Source organism: Lates calcarifer, linkage group LG18, assembly GCF_001640805.2.
Source record: "Lates calcarifer isolate ASB-BC8 linkage group LG18, TLL_Latcal_v3, whole genome shotgun sequence".
Classification (NCBI taxonomy): domain Eukaryota; kingdom Metazoa; phylum Chordata; class Actinopteri; family Centropomidae; genus Lates; species Lates calcarifer.
The window spans coordinates 19,126,225-19,146,527 of record NC_066850.1 but is presented as its reverse complement, the minus strand read 5'-3'; the positions used below and the strand labels follow the sequence as shown (position 1 = coordinate 19,146,527).

Below are 20,303 nucleotides of genomic sequence, written 5' to 3'. Positions count from 1 at the left end.
CACACTTTTTATACCTGCACCATTAAATTAAGTAAAAATATTCTAGGCCTACATGTCTGGTGTATCATTTTATGCACATTTGTTAAATTCAGTCTCACATATTGGTATCTTTGAAAACTTAAGGATATTCACAAGACTGTAAAATAAAGTTATGTAGATTTAAACAATGCAAGATGAAGACAGAATTCTCTAGTCTATTCAAAAGAGTACTTGTAACCTACTGTGTGTACTGTATGATGAGAAGAGAGGAAAAGGCACACAAAAATTCTCAGCTAATAATTTTGTGAAGGTTAAAGAAATATTAACGGACAGGAAACTGAGCGGAATGTGACAGGATTGTGAAAGTTTTAAATAAACAAGTGCAGCTTTAAAACAACTGTAGAGTAAGAAGATTTTTTTAACAGCCACCTACTGCTTGAATCTATTCTTGATCCCATGTTTAGGTGATTTGTCTTTCCAAAATTAAACAAGAATTTCATATTGCACAGGGATACATTTTTAACAGTGTCCGGTGGCAGCGGATTCCACTAAAAGGCGTGAAAATGGGAATTTAATTCATAAATGCCGCCTGCCGTGTCTGGCCTGCAGCCAGGATTCCGCCTTCTTTCTGTTTTTTTCTGGCTCCCATCCAGCCCCCCCTACTCGTAGGAGAGGTTCTTTCTTTCTTTTTTCTTCTTTTTAAAAAACCCGTCCTCACTGAGTGGAGCCTGGTTTGGGAGTGTGGATGCGGTTATTATGCCCACACTTCGCAGACGATCGGGACTGAACTGTCCTGCATCGCTGCTGCGCGGTCCAGCCTGGTGCTGCGGTGTGTTGTAGCCGAGTTTCAGTCGGAGCTGCTCGGCGTCTCACAGTCCGATGTCCCCGGTGTCCTGTTCTCTGCTCACTGAGCCAAACCCTCCATCTGCTCCCTGGTTGTCTTCCCCGTGGAAAACTTACCAGGGGACAGTAGACCCGTAACAGTGCCATTGGAACCGTCATCGGCCTCCTCCATTTCTTTTTTCTTTCTTATTTGAAGTCTTTTCTGTTAGCCGGGAGAACGGTGGAGCGGCGGCACCGGGAACCATGAGTGGACGGGGGGACGAGGCCGGGAAGAGCTCTAGTTCTCAGGAGTCCGCGGGGGCCGCGGAGCCCCAGAAGAGGAGGCCGGGGAGACCGAGGAAGCCCCAGAAAGTAAGTCTGAGTTAGAGTAAGAGTCCGAGTGAGGGTTTAGATCTGCATTCTGTGACAAAGATGTGGGGGCTTTTTTCAATATTGGCTTAACACTTTACTTTGGTCGGATAGTAAAACTTAAGCAGTGACGACAGGTCCTGTAGCTACCGATGTGGTTAGATGGAGCTCCGTTCCGCGAGACTGTGCAAATGCATTACCTGTAATCCGTCTCTAAATGAGCCTAATTTGTAATTAACGTAGGGTATACAATCCACCATCATTTCCCTTACATCACACTCTTAAATGTGAAGTATAATTTCCTATCTGCAAAGTGCCACAATTTACAACAAGACAAAAATAGGCTAGGCTGTGCTTTTATACTTTTTGAACTGAATACATTTTTGTGCAACCTATGACCAGTGATCCTGTTTGCAGGCTTGGTTTTGTCTGATAATTTTCAATTGACAACATGAATAAGAAGAGTAAGAGGATGAATGTAATTCTGCAAATCTTCTGTGTGTCAAATCAGAGACACCATGACAACCGTAGGCTTTTAAAGGATTTATGCGAATTATGCACACAGTTCTTATAATAGAAATATTGATGTTAAACTGTGTGGAGTTCAGTGTTAAATTTAAAAGTGCAGAATCACACTGAGTATAAATCCCTCTCATTCATTCTCTGTATGGATCACTACTTGCCTAACCATAATCTTTATCCTAACCTTAACCTAAACCTTAATGTAACTTTAACATCATGGGGATTTGATTGGCAGTCGAGTCCCCAAGATATGGCTTTGTAAACACATACAGTATATGTCCCCACAACATGCAATGACCAAAGGATGCTTCAAAGCTTGGTTTCCTGTCCTTGACACCCATGTCATGTCTTCCCTCTCTTTCAGGAGCTAAGTGGAGAGTCTGTCCCTAAGCGACCAAGGGGCCGCCCCAAAGGAAGTAAGAACAAGGGCCCCTCCAAGGCAGCGCAGAAGGTGAGAAGCCTTGGAACATGAATGACACAGACACCTTTTCTAATGTCACTTTTGACTCACATTCCATAACCAATGCATGGCTTAAGGAGTAGACACAGGTGGGACTTAAATAAGCTTTTAAAAATTTAATTGATCTAGTCAAGTTACTGCCCATTGTTCTTGGTAAATTGACATCACACATGGAAGAGGGAAAGCGAGAATAAAAAATTAAAAACTGTCCAAAATGGTGAGTCCAAATCTCAGTGCTCAAATGGTGAATGTAGGTATGAATATTTTAATCCGGATCATTCAGGTTTCAGTAGAGACGCAGGGCTCTGCTTAATATCTCTCGCTCTCTCTCTATCAGTGACATTAGTTTAAAGCTGAAAGATGTTGTTGACACTAGTTGCTATTTAAATGAAAATCATTAACTTTTCATGCTTTAACAGATTGAAATCCCTTTGCTAAGCGCCCTCACACACACACACACACACACACACGCACACACTGAATCATGCTGTTGGCAGTGATAATCCTGGTGCCCTACAAAAACGTCACATCTTCAAATTTTATAAGCAATGATCCAGACTCACCTGTGCAATCTAATAGATTTTTCAGTACAAGAACACCACAATAAAACATGTTGAGGGAAGTTTACAATGCAGCGCTGAGTTTGTGTCAAAGATGTCTGTGTTAAATATTTTTAGGTCAGATCCCCATCTAGTGTTGGGGATCAAACACTATATATAAGTGTTTCTGTTTCTTCTGCCCCACTCATGTATCTAAATGGGGTTGGATTAGATGAATACTAGAAACACGTTTAAGTGTGGCAGAGTTCAATACAGCACCACTACTGACAACAGCCACAGAAATACCCACCATATGATTTTTAGGACTTTTGTATACTTGTATATTTTTCATTTGATTCTATAAGTTGCTGTAATAATTTTGTGGCACATTTATGGTATTTCTGAAATGTTTGACTGTTATTGTAGACAGCATAACCATGTAGAGCCTTTTCAGCACTTCTGGACAAACCAAGATATTGTAAATGTTGTGCAAAATATTTAAGACAAATGGGAAATCATGTTTGCATATTCTTTGATCAAATTTGATTGAAGAAGATTGAAGAATTTGATTGAAGAATGGGGAAAAAAGCCTGACCTACAGACCATTAAAGTCAGGTCACTGACTGATCAGATAGATTATTTGATTTGAATTGTACTTTGTAGAGCAAGGTGTTATGGATAAAAAAAATGAGTTCATGGTCAGTAAAAGTATGAAAGAAATAACCACAAAAATGTCTCCAATTGACAGCTTAGAATGTTTGCCTATGTGCAGTCAAAAGAGGCATATTCCAGTCTTATTTGTGCATCTTTGTTGATAGAATCATGCAGCCATAGTTCACCAGCACTCTCACACACTTGAGTGCACATTTCCACACAGCGAAGGAGACTGTGTGCATGAGAGATAGCGGTGAATGAAAAAAAGGTTACAGTGGCAAAGGAAAACTGTTTTGACATTTTACAACAATATCCCTCCTTACTTTTGGGTTGTGTTCCATGTCTGTGTCTTCATTCATTAGTTAGATGATGCTGTGATAGGCTTATGATGACAGCAGCCTTAGTGCTCCCTTGCCACCATAAACTACTGTAAACATTCTCAGCATTTCCTTGAAAAGTGAACCACTCTGCTCTCACCATAATCCAGCCAAATTTCAAACCGTGACATTGTTATAAGAAACATAGATATCAGTCTTTTCAGATGAAAGAATTCCGGGGTCAGCCCACGTCTGTAACGTATACCCTTGTAAGTTCAGTTCTTAAGTTTCCTCTTCCCATATCAGTCACTTCTGCAATCGTCAACAGATATTGTGGCAGCCTGAAAGAACTAATTGTACTGTCCACCTGGACTGGACTCTTACTTCTGTCACTGTAAAATATGTCTGAAAAAATATGTTTTTTTTTCTTTAATTTCAGGCTTAGGGTTGAATACAGGAAAGGGATCCTGGAATTCTTACCAAAATCTGAGACTGTCCTCAACTGGAAAATCAACAGGACTGGTTGTTTGTATAAAAATAACTTTCTGGCAAAGCTTTGTTAATAATGACAGTTGTTATTTGTAATAGGGTGTTGTGGTGGATGGATTGATAAAGTCTGTTGATGGTTTCAGTGTGCTTAAAACAAACTATTCAATTCTGTTCAATTCAATTTTATTCATATAGTGGCAAATCACAACAGAAGTTATCTCAAGGCACTTTTCATATAGAGCAGGTCTAGACTGCACTCTTTTATATTTTTTATAGAGAGAGACCCAACAATTCCCACCATGAGCAGCCTCCAGCAGAACCAGACTCATGGGGATGGGCAGCTATCTGGGTTGAGAAAGAGAGGGAGGGAGGGAAAGGGGAGAGAGGAGGGTAGAGAGTAGGGACAGGAGAATGTAGCATGACACAGATCCCATGTTAAAAATGGAAATTGGTATCAATAATGCATCATCAATAATGGTGGTAATAATAGTAATGACGATTGAAGTCGTAAATGCAATAGTAGCAGTAATACTAGAAGCAGTAGTAATAATTTCTACATATAACAGCAGGTGTTGAGTGGGGTTGTAGGAGCAGCAGGAAGCTTGTCATCACAGATCAGACTCTGGAGGCAGAAATACCTGCAGAAAGGAGAGAGAAGAGGAGAGAGAGAGAAAAGAGCACAAAACAGGAAAGGGAAAATATTGTGTTAGTAACATGTATTTATGGGATAAATCCATACTGATATATATATATATATATATATATAATATATATATATATATATATTATATATATATATATATATATATATGTATGTATGTATAGAGAGAGAGAGAGAGAGAGAGAGAGAGAGAGAAGCTCAGTGCATCATCAGAAGTCCTCCGGCAATCTGACCATAACAGCATAACTAAGGGATGGTTCAAGCAAGCCTGAGCCTGCACTAACTATAAAAGTTTTAAGCCTGCTCTTAAAGGTGCAGAAGGTGACTGCCTCCCAGACCCAAACTGGGAGAAGGTTCCACAGTAGAGGAGCCTGATAGCTGAAGGCTCTGCCTCCCATTCTAGTCCTGGAAACTCTCAGAACCACCAGGAAACCAGCATTCTAGGAACGCAGTGTTCTGGGATTGTAGGGAACTGTAAGCTCTTTAAGATAGGATGGTACCTGACCATTACGGGCTTTGTATATGAGGAAGAGGACTTCCAATTCTACTCTGGATTTGACCGGGAGCCAATGTAGAGAAGCTTACATAAGAGAAATATGGTCTCTTTTTCTAGTTCCCTGGTCAGTGATCGTGCTGCAACATTTTGGATCAACTGGAGAGTCCTCAGAGACTTGTTGGGGCAGCCCAATAATAATGAATTACAATTGTCCAGCCTGGAAGTAACAAATGCATGGAATAGTTTTTCTGCATCCTTTTGAGTCAGAAATTGTCTGATTTTGGCATTATTACGCAGGTGAGAGAAGGGTGTCCTAGATTTATGTGGGACCTAAAGGACACATCCTGATCAAAGACAACTCCAAGATACTTTACAGTGGAGCTGGATTCCAGGGCAATGCCATCTAGCGTAACTACATCATTAGAATATTATTTCTGAGGTGTTCAGGACCAAGTTCAATAACTTTTGTTTTGTCTGAGCTCAGCAGTAGGAGAATTAATGTTTGAAGTTTAGTTAACTGATTGGTTTCATGAGGCATCATTGACAAATACAGTTGTGTATCATCTGCATATAACAATGGAAATTTATGGCATTATTTCTGATAATGTCGCCTAAAGGAAGCATATAGAAGGTGAATAGAATTGGTCCAAGTACAGACCCTTGTGGAACTCCATGTCTAACTTTTGTGTAGATGGAGGAATTGTAGTTAATATGTACAAATTGAAGCCTATCAGATAGATAGGACTTAAACAAGTTTAGTGTGGTTCCTTTAATGCCAATAAAATGCTCCAGTCTCTGTAAAAAGATGTGATGGTCATTTGTATAAAAAGCAGCACTGAGATCTAACAAGACAAGTACAGAGACAAGTCCATCGTCTGATGTGATTAGGAGGTCATTTGTAACTTTCACAAGTGCCATCTCTGTTGAAGGCTGAAGGTTTAGATGAAGAAATAGTTTGGTTGGAGGTCGATGGGAGAGAAACAGTCTAGGTTAGGTTTTTCAGCTGTTTCTAGGGAGTTTTGACATAAATCAGTGCTGGTTTATGGCAGGAGGTGTTCAATTTTGTCTCTAATAGTTAAGATTTTATAATTAAAGAAGCTCATGAAGTCATCAATACTGACAGTTATAGGAGCACCTCTGGCATTACAGATGGCCTCCTTATAACTTTTAAGACTATCTTGCCAGGCTAATCAGGATTCATCCTAGTTTAGTGGTACGCCATGTTCTTACAAGTTTATGTGTTGTTTGTTTTAATATGTGGGTTCAAGAGTTAAACCATGGAGCTAACCTTTTTTGCTTTATTGCTCTCTTTTTTAGGAGGGCAAGAGTCTAGAGTTATATGTAGCGAGCCTGCAATGCTGTCTTCAAGATGATCAACTTGGAAGTGAATAAAGCTAGTATAAGAGTCATCTGTTAAATTGAGATATGGCATTGAATTTAGGGCAGATGGAATCACTTCCTTAGCTACATTATCAGAAAGGTTTCTAGTAAGGACATTTTTGCATGTTGATACGTAGTCCAGTAATAAGAATTCAAAAGCAATTAAATAGTTGTCTGATAAAAGGGGATTCTGTGGGAAAACTGTTTGATGTTCAATATCAATACCACAGGCCAAAACAAGGTCGAGGGTGTGATTAAAATAATGAGTGGGTTTATGTACACACTGAGATAAGCCAATAGAGTCCAATAATGAGGTAAATGCAGAACTAAGGCTGTCATTGTTCACATCCACATGAATATTAAAATCACCTACTTTATCTGTTCTATGGACTAAACTCGATATGAACCCTGAAAATTTGGACAAGAAGTCAGAGCATGGACCAAGAGGGCAGTACACTATAAGAAATGGAATTGGCTTTAGTGTTTTCCAGTTTGGGTGTAACAGACTAAGAACAAGACTTTCAAGTGAATTATTACTGAGTTTAGCTTTAGTGTTAATTAATAGACTGGAATCAAAAATGACTGCAACTCCACCTCCATGGCCAGTGTCTCAAGCTGACATACTCATTCTGACACAGCCAGGTTTCAGTTAGACAGAATGAATTGAGTTGATAATCTGAAATCAAATCATTTATTAGTACAGCTTTAGATGAAAGAGGTCTGATATCTGCTGGGAGAAGGTTGGGGTAGATGGATGATTGAGAAACTGCTAGCTTCAGATTTACTATCAAGAATCACTATGTTTTTTTTGTTGTTTTTTTACCATTACCACACTCTTTCCCATAACCAAGTAGTTCTTCTTTTAACCATGACAAAGGTTTCTTAACCTTAAAAAAGTATTTTTCAAACCCAGACCACAAACACTCCCTCATCCCAAACAAGTAAATTTTATGCCTAAACCTAACCAAGCCTTAACCACAGCATTGGCAGATCAGGAAATGGTCACATTAATGTTCTTGTAGTAATCATTTGGAATGGTTTTAAAAGGTGATCATGCTGAGAGGGGCATTAGATGAGAAAAGGCTCCTATGGGTCATTTAGGAAAGCAGTCACAATTAACTTTATTGATTTTTCTTAGCAGGACCTGATATGGAATACTGTTTTAGTGTAACTGGATCAAATTTTCAGCTGCTGTACTTTCCTCCAAAATTATAGAGAAAAAATAGGAGCACATATTTAATGGCTTTTAAGAATGTGACTTATGAGTAGTTTGGTGATACCAACACTGAGAATGAAGTCAGTGGTGTAGTTTAGTTTCACTTTGGCTCTTGTTGTTGTAGTTTCCAGCAAAAAAAGAGGGGAATTTATGGCAGATTCCTTCTGGGTATTCATGGCTGCTGCAGAAATGCTGCATCTCCCCGCTCAGACATATGAAACATACTGATGATTAATTGAACAGGGTGTTGTGTTTCAGACCATTAAATCTCCACATTAAAAATGCAGTATCCCAAACAGAGAACTGGGATTACAGTACACAGATAGGCTAGCCAGCACCATGATGCATTATGATAAAGACCTGAACATCGCATGATGAGACATCATCTTAATATACTTAAGCCTCTCTTAACACAATCCCTGTTATGTCATGACAGTGATAACAGTTTTACAATTTAAAGAATTAGTATTAGTGAAAGATCACCAAAGACAAGGTACTGGTGAAATGTTTTTGGTATGTTGCAGCCTTATGCTGAAATCATTTAAATATAAATTTGCCTTCATCTTTCAACTCTCCATGCCCCATGGTGACAAAGTGAAACCAGAATTTCAGAAAAACTGAAAAATCACATTGAATGTAGGAATTTTCTGCCATTCTTCCTTGAATATCCTCTAAACTCTGTCAGGTTTGATGAGGACCATCAGTTGACAGCCATTTTCAGGTCTCTCCAGAGATGGGGTTCAAGTCAGGGCCCTGACTCGTCCATTCAATTGCATTCATTCTGGAACAGGTTTTCAACCCTGACCAGCCTCCCTGTCTATACTGCTGGGAAAAACCCACCAGTCTGATGTTGCCAGCACAATGCTTCACTGCTACTGGGCAGGTGATGAGTAGTGCCTGGTTTTCTCCAGACATGACACCTAGAATTGAGGCCAAACAGTTTATTCTTAATTCCCTCAGAACAGAGAATCTTGTTTCTCTGTCTGAAAGTCCCTCAGGTGCTTTTTTTTGTTGCAAATTCCAAGTGGCTTTCTTGTCTTTGAGGACAGGTTTCATCTGGCCTCCCTGAAGTTAAGCCCATATCAGTGGAGTGTTGCAGTGATGGTTGTTCTTTTAGCAGGTTCTCTTGTCTCCACATAGGATTTACATAGGATCTCTAGGTTTACACAATCCTGTCTCTGAGCTCTGCAGGCAGTTCCTTCTTCCTCATGGCTTTGTTTTTGCTCTGATATGCATTGTCAGTTGTGAAACATTGTAAAGAAAGTTTGTGCCTTTCCAGATCTTGTCCATTACCACATTTGAGCTCCAATCAAGGTGTAGATACATGTCAGAGTTGATCAAGAGAAATGGGAGGAACCTGAGTGTCAATGTGACATTTCAGTCAGAAATTTGCCAAAAATATAGTTTTATGAGGTATTGATTAAAAACAAGATATTGCTAGTAAGGCTCGTACTCACTGTCAGGCTGACAAAGGTGCTGGTGTTTTTTACTAAACCAAAGCTACACACAAGCCCCAGTACCGCCACCTCACTGATACGGTCCTTTTGCTGGTCATCGTCTGCAAAATTCATTGCAGCTCTAGTGCAATTTGACTAAGATTTCAGACTCCCAGCCAAAAGCCATGTAGCCTGGATATATCCGATTAATTATTGACACTGGTCTGGTCTTGTTAGTGTGGATGACAGCAGGGTTTCACCTTCTGGCTGTACTGGGCAGTCTGCAGGGTCTAATCTCTCTCTCAATTCCCACAAAGCCAAATAATTATATTATCTTAATAAGAAAGGTAATACCCCCCCCAGTGAGTACAGTGTTATTCTCACTAATCAACATTATAGCCAAAACTATGAAAATAAGACCGAAGTTGTGATAAACCACAATTATCTGTTAATGGAACACAATTTGAACAGAATTTGATCCATTAGCTCTAAAAAAAGAATAGATGACCTTGAAGCAGTATCAGTGCATTATTTTTGTTCCATTCATGTTCTCATGTTCTGATGTTTTAAAACTAACAGTACCCTGTATTGTAACAGGGTATCTAGAGCTATTAATACATCCATGGGAAAAACACATTCAAATGTTTTGTTTTTTTTTAATCCTATGTATGTTATGGAGTTTTATAGGATAAAGACTGATTATATTGCTCCTAATCTGTGTCTTCACAGAAAACTGAGGCAGCTGGGGTGAAAAGACCCAGGGGGCGACCCAGGAAATGGGTGAGTCAGTGGTTCTCTTAATGTCTGAGCCTGTGTCTGCTGCTGCCATGCTGCACACTGGAACACACATTGTACACAAGAAATAACACAAGAGGGGATTAAGTAGTTGTGGCTGTTGTGGGTGAATTCTTGTGGAATGAGGTAAATGTGCATGGGAAAGCCTGTACAAGTAAAGCAACATTTTTATTACTATTACATTTGTTTATACATTATTGTCTCTGTGTGTACTGTATTTCTTGGTGTTAATGCTTACTGAAATGGACTGTTTCACTTTCTGTACATTTTGTACTAATTTATTGTCATTAACTTTTATTTTCTGGTCTGAACCACATTCAGAGTTTCCTCTCTGGATATTGCTGATGTGTGTGTGTCCAGGAAGATCTGCAAAATGTTTGTGCTATCAGTCAAAGAAAATGCTTATCCTTCATGCTAACCGCAGGAATACTTAAATAATTCCACTGACAGCTTGAAGGCATCACTGTTGATCAGCTCCAAATGCAGGGGTACGCAGCTGTCATTTAGAAGTGTCACCAGGAAGAGCGAGGAGAGATGCTGGGAACACAAGCTTCCTCCTGCATAGACCATGTCTGCATTTTTATGTGTTGAGGGAGGGGGTGGAGGTGTGTGGGGGGTAAGCCTACAAGAGGAGAGGTGACAGTCATGTGTGTTCTGTATTCATTTCCTGGGAAGAATGGTGTGTTCAAAGAATTGATGGTGCATAACGGTGTATTCTCCACTGTCAACACTCTGCTGGTTTCATAGTTTCCATTCAGCAGCTTTAAAATCTACAATAAGTTAATGAATTGCTTGGGTCATTGCCATGGTCATCTTCATGGTCTTTTTCAACAACAAGGCTGCAGCTACTAGGATGACAGTTCAGGCTTTATAGCAAGTCTAATGCCTTTGGAGTAACTCACAGTTTGTCATAGTAGCATGCACTGGGAATGTCTGAGAGCTGGAAGACCAGGCAAACTAGGTAAACCATACTACCAAACCAAATATTCATTTCTTCATGCTTTACATCCTGTGCATACAGCAAACTATTCAATATAAAGCAGTATAGCCTTACCAAGAAAATAAATAATAATAAAAAAAAATTCCTCCTGACATAGTTCCCCAAATGTTGCCTTTGGGTTTGGCTCTTCGTGGTCATGCTAATTTTCTACTCCCCACCTCCGTTGCAGACAACATTGCTTTCAAAATGCTCATGATTTTTACACAAATTACTTCAAACTCTTATCTCTGAGTCTGACCAAAAGTAAACACAGAGAGCAGCCCCTTGAAATAGCTATTACAGCTCAATTGGTGATAACATAGTAATGTAACAAGAGTTGAAAAATACAGTATAAGTGGGGCCGATAGAGTTACATTAGCCACATTTATGGGAAATACGCTAATTGAAATATGCAAATAAAGACACACTGATGTCATGCTGTATTATTTCTGCTGTCTCCACAGTTATTTCTGTTCTCCACAGTGAATAATGCTGCTTCATGTCATTTTTGAGTTATTGTCATTACTAACTAACTTTCTGATCTATAAATAGCATTCATCTCAACATCTGGGTGGCAATTACAAAACTTACAAAAGATTTTTATCTTTTATTTTTCTAAGAGCTCTGATAAGTCCTTGACAGTGCCTCAGTCCTCAGTCAGTGCCAAACGTGGGAATCCATTGTCCCCTGTCTAACGTCTATCCAGTTTGGTGTGAATGTAACATTAGCACAGGTTCTATGCTCAGTCATTCTCAATCAAAAGTCTGAAATACTTTTTTAAATATTTTGGAGTGTGAAGAATGCACTGCTCACTGAACTAATGGAGGTCAGACCCAACATGCACCTGTTAAGACTTTATTAGGAACACCACACTAATGCTGGGTACCGTAATTTCCGGACTATTGAGCGCACCTGAATATAACTCGCACCCACTAAATTTAAAAAGAAAAAAAAGTACATATATATAGGCCACACTTGTCAATAAGCCGCAGGTGTCTACGTTGTAACATGAGATATTTACACATTCACGCTGCCGTCTCCAACGTCTCACCATCAATTCACTGATGCCAAGCTTGCGTGCAGCAGCTCTATTTCCTTCTTCGACAGCCAGATCGATTGCCTTTAACTTAAAAGCTGCATCATATGCATTTTTTCGTGTTTTCCATGATGAGGGTGTGTGCATTGAGCGCAAAATGACTGATCTGAAGAATTTAGCGTGAGTGCGTTTGATCTAATTCGAACAGTGTCATTGGTGCACTGTGACCTTTTCGGTAATTTCATTGGTCTGATCTGACGAGGCTAAATGTTTTTGCGGCATGAAGCTCGTTAGCCCGTAAAAATCTATAAATTAGCCGCATCATTGTTTAAGCCGCAAGGTTCAAAGCGTGTGAAAAAAGAAGCGGTTTATAGTACGGAAATTACGGTAATTCCTCCCTTTGTTCTGCAGCAACCTCAGTGTTCAGTGTTGAGGATGCGAGTACAGTAGATGATGTGTGATCTCCCATCCTTTTTTCTGGCTATACTATCATGAAAAAAATATGGGTATAGTGTAATTTCATCCAGAGAATGTGGTTGGCTTCAGATCACATATTTGAAGATATTACAAAGCTAAAAGTAAATAAGTTAATTCAATGACTAATTCAGAACTCTCTAATTCAGTCATTATTTATTCGACCTTAAGAATCTTTTAATACTCTTAATAAGTTGCAATTTCTGATTTTCTTTATTAGTACCAAACCGAATGAGTAAAATGGAGAGGACAGTGACATTGAATCATTGACTTCTAAGGAACAGCCCTATGCATTATCATGCTGGAAGTAGCCTTTAGAAGATGGTAAATTGTGGTCATAGAGGGATGCACATGCACTGTGCCTTTCAAATTATGGTTAATTGGTACAAAGAGGTTTATTCCGACCCTACCATCTGCTGCCTTAGCAGAAATCCAGATCCATCAGACCTGACTACATGTTTCCAGTATTCAACTGTCCAGTTTTGGTGAGCCTGTGTCCACTGCAGCCTCAGATTTCTGTTTCTGGCTGACAGGAGTGGAACCTGACGTTGTCTTCTGCTATTATAGTCCATCCACCTCAAGGTTGGAGGTGTTGTTCATTCTATTCACCACAGCTGTAAGAGTGGTTATCTGAGTAACTGTAGCCTTTCTGTCAGCTCCAACCAATCTGACCTTTGACCTCTCTCATCAACAAGGTGTTTCCCTTTACAGAACTGCTGCTCACTGGATGGTTTTCTAAGTAAATTCTAGAGACTGTTGTGTGTGAAAATCCCAGGAGATCGGCAGTTCTGATTGTATGGATTATATGAACATGCTGCAAACAGGCAGCACTGCAAGTCAGATGTGTGTTGTAGATTATGTACCTTTCTCACTGCTACAGGGCATATGCTGACACCCATATGACAATCAAGGGTGCTGCATCACAGCTGCTTTCTGCTGTATCTGAGGTATATTAAATGGAAAATGTTTTACTAGTCTCTTTAGGCTTATTTATTATTGTTTATTTTAACCATAACTCATCATTAAACAATTCAGGAGCAATGCAGCATTGACAGTTACATGAATTAGAAATTCACTCTAAATGTCAAAGTGCAATGCTTTGCTCCTGCCTCATAATCCTCCTTTTTTCACCTTCTTCTGTCTCCATGGCAATATGATGCCCTGTTTGTCTCACACAAAGCATAATGGAAGCCTGATTCAAAATCTCAAAATCTGGTGTTGAATATTCTTCATAATCAGGAGGGACAGGAAGACATCTACTGCTTTATTGGACGCAGAAAAAGTCTTTGACAGCGCTGGCTGGTCATGGATGGTTATGTGGTAACAGATGACAAAATAGACAGAACACTGTGCTGTCCTTTTTGTGGGATCACAAGCATTTGATACAAAAATATTGGTTATGTTTGTCTGAAAATATCCACTACAAATGGATCTAACGTCGAGAGAGTCACGAAATATAAATATTTTTGTATCTGCTTTGATAAGAAATCTGCAGTTAAATGTTAAATTCCAACTGGTCAGAAAACGGTGCCAAAAATGGGCTACTTTTACAGAGACAGAACCTGCTTCCCTATTTTTGCAGAGAAGGGATTGTTGAAGTAGTTTCCTGTCAGTGTTGGACCACAGAGATGTAATTTACAGGTTGTTGTTTTTTGTTTGTTTTGGGTTTTTTGCCATTTTTTTTCATGGAGTAATTCCAAGTGCCCAAAATGAAACTGAAAAAATTCCAAATAGTTCCAGAAAGTTCACATTGAAATGACACTTCAGGTTTATGACACTTTACAACCGAATCAGAATCAGGATCAGGAGACATAGTACACAGAATATGAGCAGCCAATTTGATGAAATAATAAAATAAAATAAATAAACTGCTATAAAATGATTCATGTGCAGGTGTGTAGTAGCAGGGGCAGATGACACTGTTCTTAGTGTTTTTTTCTTTTTTAATGTAAAAATTGCTTGAAGAAAGAAATTGTGAATCTGGAGGTGCTTGGCATGTCTTGGCTGACCTGTAACACCTGCCAGAGGACAACACTTCAATAGTATGGAAACATGAAAATGGACTGTAAATACACAGTTTTGGGGTTGATAAGGAAAAGATAGGTTGATTGTATGCATTTTCTAGAAAGCACTGACTATTGTTCTACTGAGAGTTTTGAAAAAGAGAACTCAGTATAGAGAATTAACAAATGTAAAAAAAAAATGAACACACTATTTTATAGCATACATATTTATATCCTTATGTATCTGTGCTGCTCTTCACTTAATTTCTTTGTTTTTCAGAATAGAAAAACAGTGGGGGCAGTGGGGGCCTAAAGGTCAGAGATTTGAGCTTGTGAGGTTGCCTATTCAATCCCTGGACCAGCAGGATACATCCAAGTGGAAAAACAGTGCTTGCCCCTCCCTCATTACCACTGCTGTGGTGCAGTTAAGCAAGGCTCTTAAGTCCAATCCTATGTGAAGTGGTAAAATTTTAAATTTTAATATTCTACTGAAAGGTACTTAAACATAATTTTACTTTATCCACAATGTTGTCAAAAGAGTGCTGAGGATTAGTAAGTTAAGTGGGAATTGCCTCTAAGTCTGGAGATAGTCCTTGGGATTTAGATAAGAAATTCAACAAGGACCCCAAGCAGTGATGACTGGCCAGTCGAGGACAGAAGAAGAGAATAGAATAATGACATTAAAATGTTGAAAATAAAATTAGGCATTGAAAACAAAGTTTCAACTGAAAAAGGAAACATTGACATTGTAATATTTGTATGGGAAAAAGTGGTATTGGCACTGAAAAGGTTTGACTGAAAAATAAAATCTGTGGCACTGTGGTGGTGTGGTTCGGGGTTCGAGCCCTGGTTGGCCCTGTGTGGAGTTTGCATGTTTTCCCTGTGCCTGTGTGTCACCACAGCACTTTAGGAGAGGCTAAACACTATCCTCTCTGACAGTCAAGAGATTGTACTCATTGGCCAAGTCTGTGATGGGGCTGCTGTGATGAGGGAAGGCACAGGAGCTTAGTGTAAGGTAAAGGATATCTACAGAAAGTGCTCTACATCCACTGCTACGTGCATCAATTGAGCCTTGTCATACAGCAACATCACACATTGCCAGGATTGCTGTTTTTTTTCCAGAACTGGGTAGACCTAACCCTTGGAACTGGATACTCTGCATTCCTCTCCCAGTCATCCTCAGTCATCCTAACAAACCACCATGCTTGATCAAGTGTTGGCAGATAGAATTCCAGGAACTTTGATGATAGGGTGGAATGTCCAGTTGAGACTCTAATGGCTGGGGGCTTTGTGAGGATGCTGGAAGATGAGGATTTTTGTTTTATTCTTGCCATTGTACAGATCATGCTACGCACAGACACTCTGTTTAACTGGCTGCATGGAGGAGGATCAGGGCTGTGTGCTCAGCCCACTCCTGTTCATCTCACAGACTCAAGACTGCTCCTCCAGGTAAAGCTCAACCACACTGTCAAGTTTTTAAGATGACACAACAGTGGTGTGTCTTATTGCGACCACTGATGAAACACATTACAGACAGGAGGTGAAGCAACTGGCCATGTGGTGCAGCAACAACAACCTCACTTTAAAGGTGGTCAGGACCAAGGAGATGGAAAGGGTTCTGCTCTACTTACCATCAGTGGGACTGCTATTGAAAGAGTTGGCAGCACCAAGTGTCTGGAGATGCACATTGCTGATAACCTGAACTGATCCATTGACACCATATCCTTCACCATAAAAAGCCCAGCAATACCTTCACTCCCTGCAGACACTTCCTCCATCCATCATGACAACATTCTACAGAGGATCAACAAAGAGCATCCTAACTCACTGCATCACTGTCTGGTGTATGAACTGTACAGCTGCTGTTCCTGCAGAGAACAGTGACAGCAGCAGAGAAGATCACAGTTGTCTCTCCCCCTTCAATAGCAGCCCCTGCCTCCCCGATTATGACAGACCTACAACATTTTTCTCCAGCCACCACTGACCTTGCGTAATGAAGCAGTACAGTATATGTGGTCCAAAAATGCCAAGCAGGAAGTGTACCATTTGTACATGCATAGAAAGGAGCAGACAGGGAAGAGGAGAATATATTCTTTTGCATCACCTTTCTCTTTATGTTTTGCATCGCTTTCCACTGATCTGCCTGTTCCTTTCTGCCAGGGTTTGGAAACCAAACTGTTTCACTGCCCTCAGGCTGTCCTCCTGCCTTCCACACAGCTGCCTGTTTGTATCTGATTCTCTGCAGTCACATCCAATGTAACTGCACATATACACGATGCACTCATACCCATCTCCCCTTTCTGTGTCAATGTGAACCCTTGTGTTTAAAGGAGTCTGTTGTGAGACAAATACCCCCTTCATTATATGTGTGAAAATGTGTTAAAATTACTAAGGAAGCACAAGTTTTGTACAAGTTCTGTAGCATGTGTTAGTGGAGTTGATGGAGTGTGAAGGGGAGAGGTATACTCCCATCTCACTTAAGATTTTGCTGCTCTTGGCGTTTGGTCAAAGTGAAGGCAGGGGCCAAGTGATGGAATCAGTACTCAGGGGAGAAGAAGGGAGAGAAAGTCTGGCATAATAATTGCTAGAAAGTATTTTATAACCTTGGTGTGCCATAAAATATGGACATTTAAAGGTTTCTAGGCAACAGATCCAGATTTGGTCTTCAGGTTAAGTCAGCAATTGAATCAGGACTGTGGTGTACAAAAAAGGCTAAAACTGAATTTGAATTGTTAGTACAATATATTGTAAAGCATGAAAACTCAAGTCATGCACCTTGTGCACCTACGTGCTCTCAAATGAATCTCATAATGTTGACCAGCAAATGGAGTTTGCTCCATAATGGAGATGGTTCAGTTGTCCAAAGTTTCCTATTTACTGTACATCACCACACCCCTGACTCTGTTTAAGTCTGGGTACCAAGGTAGCCTTGGGCAAGATACTGAACCCCAAACTGCCTCCGATGTGTCTACGGTGTGTGAGTTAGAGAGCACTTAAATGTGTAGAACAAGTGCTGTATGAATCTGTGTGTTAATGGGTGAATGTGAGCTGCAGTGTGAAGCGCTTTAAGTGGTCGATATGACTAGAAAAGCGCAATATAAGTACAGTCCATTTACCATTTTCCATGGCAGCATGGTGAAATTCCATGCTTCGTCATTCGGCAGGAAATACTTGTGAATCAAATATACACTGTCCAGTCTGCCCCAAACTTCACATGTTTGATGTGAGTCTTGGCCTGAACACATTTACATTACAATATCCAGGTACTGTATAGTTCAGTCCGCTGGCAACAGGAAGTAAATCTTGTGTGATGATCATCAATTAATTTACATGTAATTTTCATATTCTGGTTTTCATTTGATACAGAGTAACATAATGCCTGTTTGGTGCATTTTCTAGGGCTGTACACACCAGCAGTGTACACAACTACGTTGGCCAGTGTCCATGTCTCCTGGAAACATGATGCATAACTGTGTGCCAGAGGATTTTTGTCAGGGCAGCTTTCATAGTGAATCACTACACACAACTGTGCAAATGTAAAATGTTAAATTTTTGCAATATGGTATTGTATAATATGGTATTTGAGTAATCCCATGTTGAATAGAATGTAATTTCTGCTGCAGCCTTTAACTTCATTGCTTTTTACATTCTAATCTATGTGGCAGCTCACTGCCATGTTGTTGTAGATGAAGACCCAGTTTGTGGCTCAGGAGGTAGAACACCCACCAATTTAAAGGTCAGTGGTTTGATCCCTAGCTCCTCCAGTCCGCATGCTATCCTTGGGCAAGATACTGAACCCTATTTTGCCCCCAGTGTGTGTCACTGTTGTGTGAATGTCTATGAAAGTGTTAGAAAGCACTTTGTATGTATAGAACAAGTGCTGTATGAATGTATGTGTGAGTGGGTGAATGTGAGCTGTAGAGTGAAGTGCTTTGAGTGGTTGATATGACTAGAAAAGCGCTATGTAGGGAGGCATAGGAGACCTGTGGACATCCACTAAGGTCTAACTCCTGATGTTTGTCCTTGTTGAGTCCCTGTCTCAACAAAGACCTCTAGTGGCTGGAATTCAGGCTTTCAGCTTGACACAAGCTGTGGCTGGAGGAAGGTGGGGGTTGAGAATGTAGGGAATGAGGCAAAGCTCCTGCCCACCCCCAACTCCTTTCAGAGTGTCTCTGCCATCTTGGGTCTCTCACAATACAGCAGCACCATCCTAAAAATAACTAAAAGCACCTCATCCAGCAGAACATACACACAAGAGCCAACTAACCCAACCACTCACATAAATGTAATTAACCACAACCTTAAGAAGCTTCTATATGAATGGACAAATTTGATTCCACTTAATCTCTTATTTTTGTCCAAAATTGTTTGATGTAAAAAAAAAAAAAAAGTAAAACTTTGTGCTTTTATTCAAAGCTTTTGTAAAAAGAAGTGAATTCTCTATACATGAATGAACACATAAAGTTTTTAAGCTAATTTTCATAATGTCAAAAACAAAATTAACAGAACTTTTTCAATTTTAACTTAACTGCAAGTCAATCTGATAAAGTGTTTAGGAGGAGTTCATTCAAGTATGACCTTGGCCAGTCTTGGGATGTTTCATAAGCCTACATGTAGGTGAAACGTATGGCCAGGGCTACTTCCTATTGAGTCATTTTGCCACACCCATGCACAAGACTCATACAACACATTCTGTTATATCACATCTGATGCATCTGCAAAAATTCACAAGGTTTGAGCACTTTTAGCCCCTTAAAAATGTGATTCATTAACATGAATAATAATGGAATTGTCAGTCATCACTATTGTTAATTTCACCCTCATATATCAGACAATCATATATAGGTTGCTAGTTTGTCACAAGTGATGTTAGAGGAAATTTGGGAAACATGAGGTTAATTGATTTTAATCCAAACTAGGAGACTACCAGTAAAAGAAAATAACAAAACAAATTACAATCTTGAGTTACTGCCGATACATTGTAATGAAATGAGCATGAGATTTGCACACAAAATCTAAACATAAACGTTGTAGTGCAGTTAAAGAAGGAGACTACTTACTGTACTTAAAGCACTCCTCATTCAGTGTTTGTTTTACACAGGAAGTTACATGGCTGGGCTGTGTTATCCTGGCTGTTTCTGTGGTGATAGATTGGATTTTTTTCTCTTCCTTTCACAATGCAGTTCTTTCAAGTTCCTTAAATAGATATGGACATTTATGGCATTAGAGTATTTCTGCTGTCTATTATGAGGCAGGAAGTGAGCTGTTCCAGACGCGACAGGTTAATTCATACCATCTGCAACACTCTGTTAAAACAAGGCAGAGCTGAGTACCATGCATAGACTCCTTCCTGTTTCAAAGCAGCCACACATGCAAACTGGGAAACAGCCACATGCATTTAGATTAGATGGTTCCAAGACACTAAAGACTGCTGAGCTCACATATACTGAACAAAACAAAACATGTCTGTGTTATTTTATTCTGTAGATGAAAAATTTAATTAACAAGAGGCAAAGAAAGATTTGTTAAGCCTGGGCAGAAATATTGCATTGCCTTTATTTCTGTTTTTATTCTGCCTTTACTTTTAGATACTTGTGAACAGATTCATTTCAAACATCAGAGGCACCTAAATGGAGCCAATTCAATTTGTCTGAGCCTTTCTTTCTTTTCAGAGCA

At 39.7% G+C, this 20,303-nt stretch overlaps 1 protein-coding gene across 2 annotated transcripts; it reads left to right on the top strand.

The window, feature by feature from the left end:
- Positions 1 to 371: 371 nt before the first annotated feature.
- Positions 372 to 11,502, top strand: hmga2 (high mobility group AT-hook 2). Of its 2 annotated transcripts, none has more exons than XR_007815103.1 (3): positions 372 to 1,173; positions 2,057 to 2,143; positions 4,102 to 4,219. XR_007815103.1 is itself a non-coding variant. In XM_018697248.2 (3 exons), exons 1-3 carry the CDS (start codon positions 1,066 to 1,068, stop codon positions 10,139 to 10,141), a joined length of 267 nt encoding a protein of 88 aa, XP_018552764.2. In that variant the 5' UTR covers positions 372 to 1,065; the 3' UTR covers positions 10,142 to 11,502. The 2 variants fall into 2 exon arrangements, 1 of the variants encoding a protein (XP_018552764.2); XM_018697248.2 differs by lacking the exon at positions 4,102 to 4,219 and adding an exon at positions 10,070 to 11,502.
- Positions 11,503 to 20,303: the final 8,801 nt, after the last annotated feature.

Excerpts from the sequence above, each read along its gene's own strand:
- hmga2 (XM_018697248.2), top strand. The coding sequence starts at position 1,066 with ATGAGTGGACGGGGGGACGAGGCCGGGAAGAGCTCTAGTTCTCAGGAG. Across the intron at positions 1,174-2,056 it reads GACCGAGGAAGCCCCAGAAA|GAGCTAAGTGGAGAGTCTGT; the intron begins GTAAGTCTGAGT and ends CCTCTCTTTCAG. Across the intron at positions 2,144-10,069 it reads CCTCCAAGGCAGCGCAGAAG|AAAACTGAGGCAGCTGGGGT; the intron begins GTGAGAAGCCTT and ends GTGTCTTCACAG.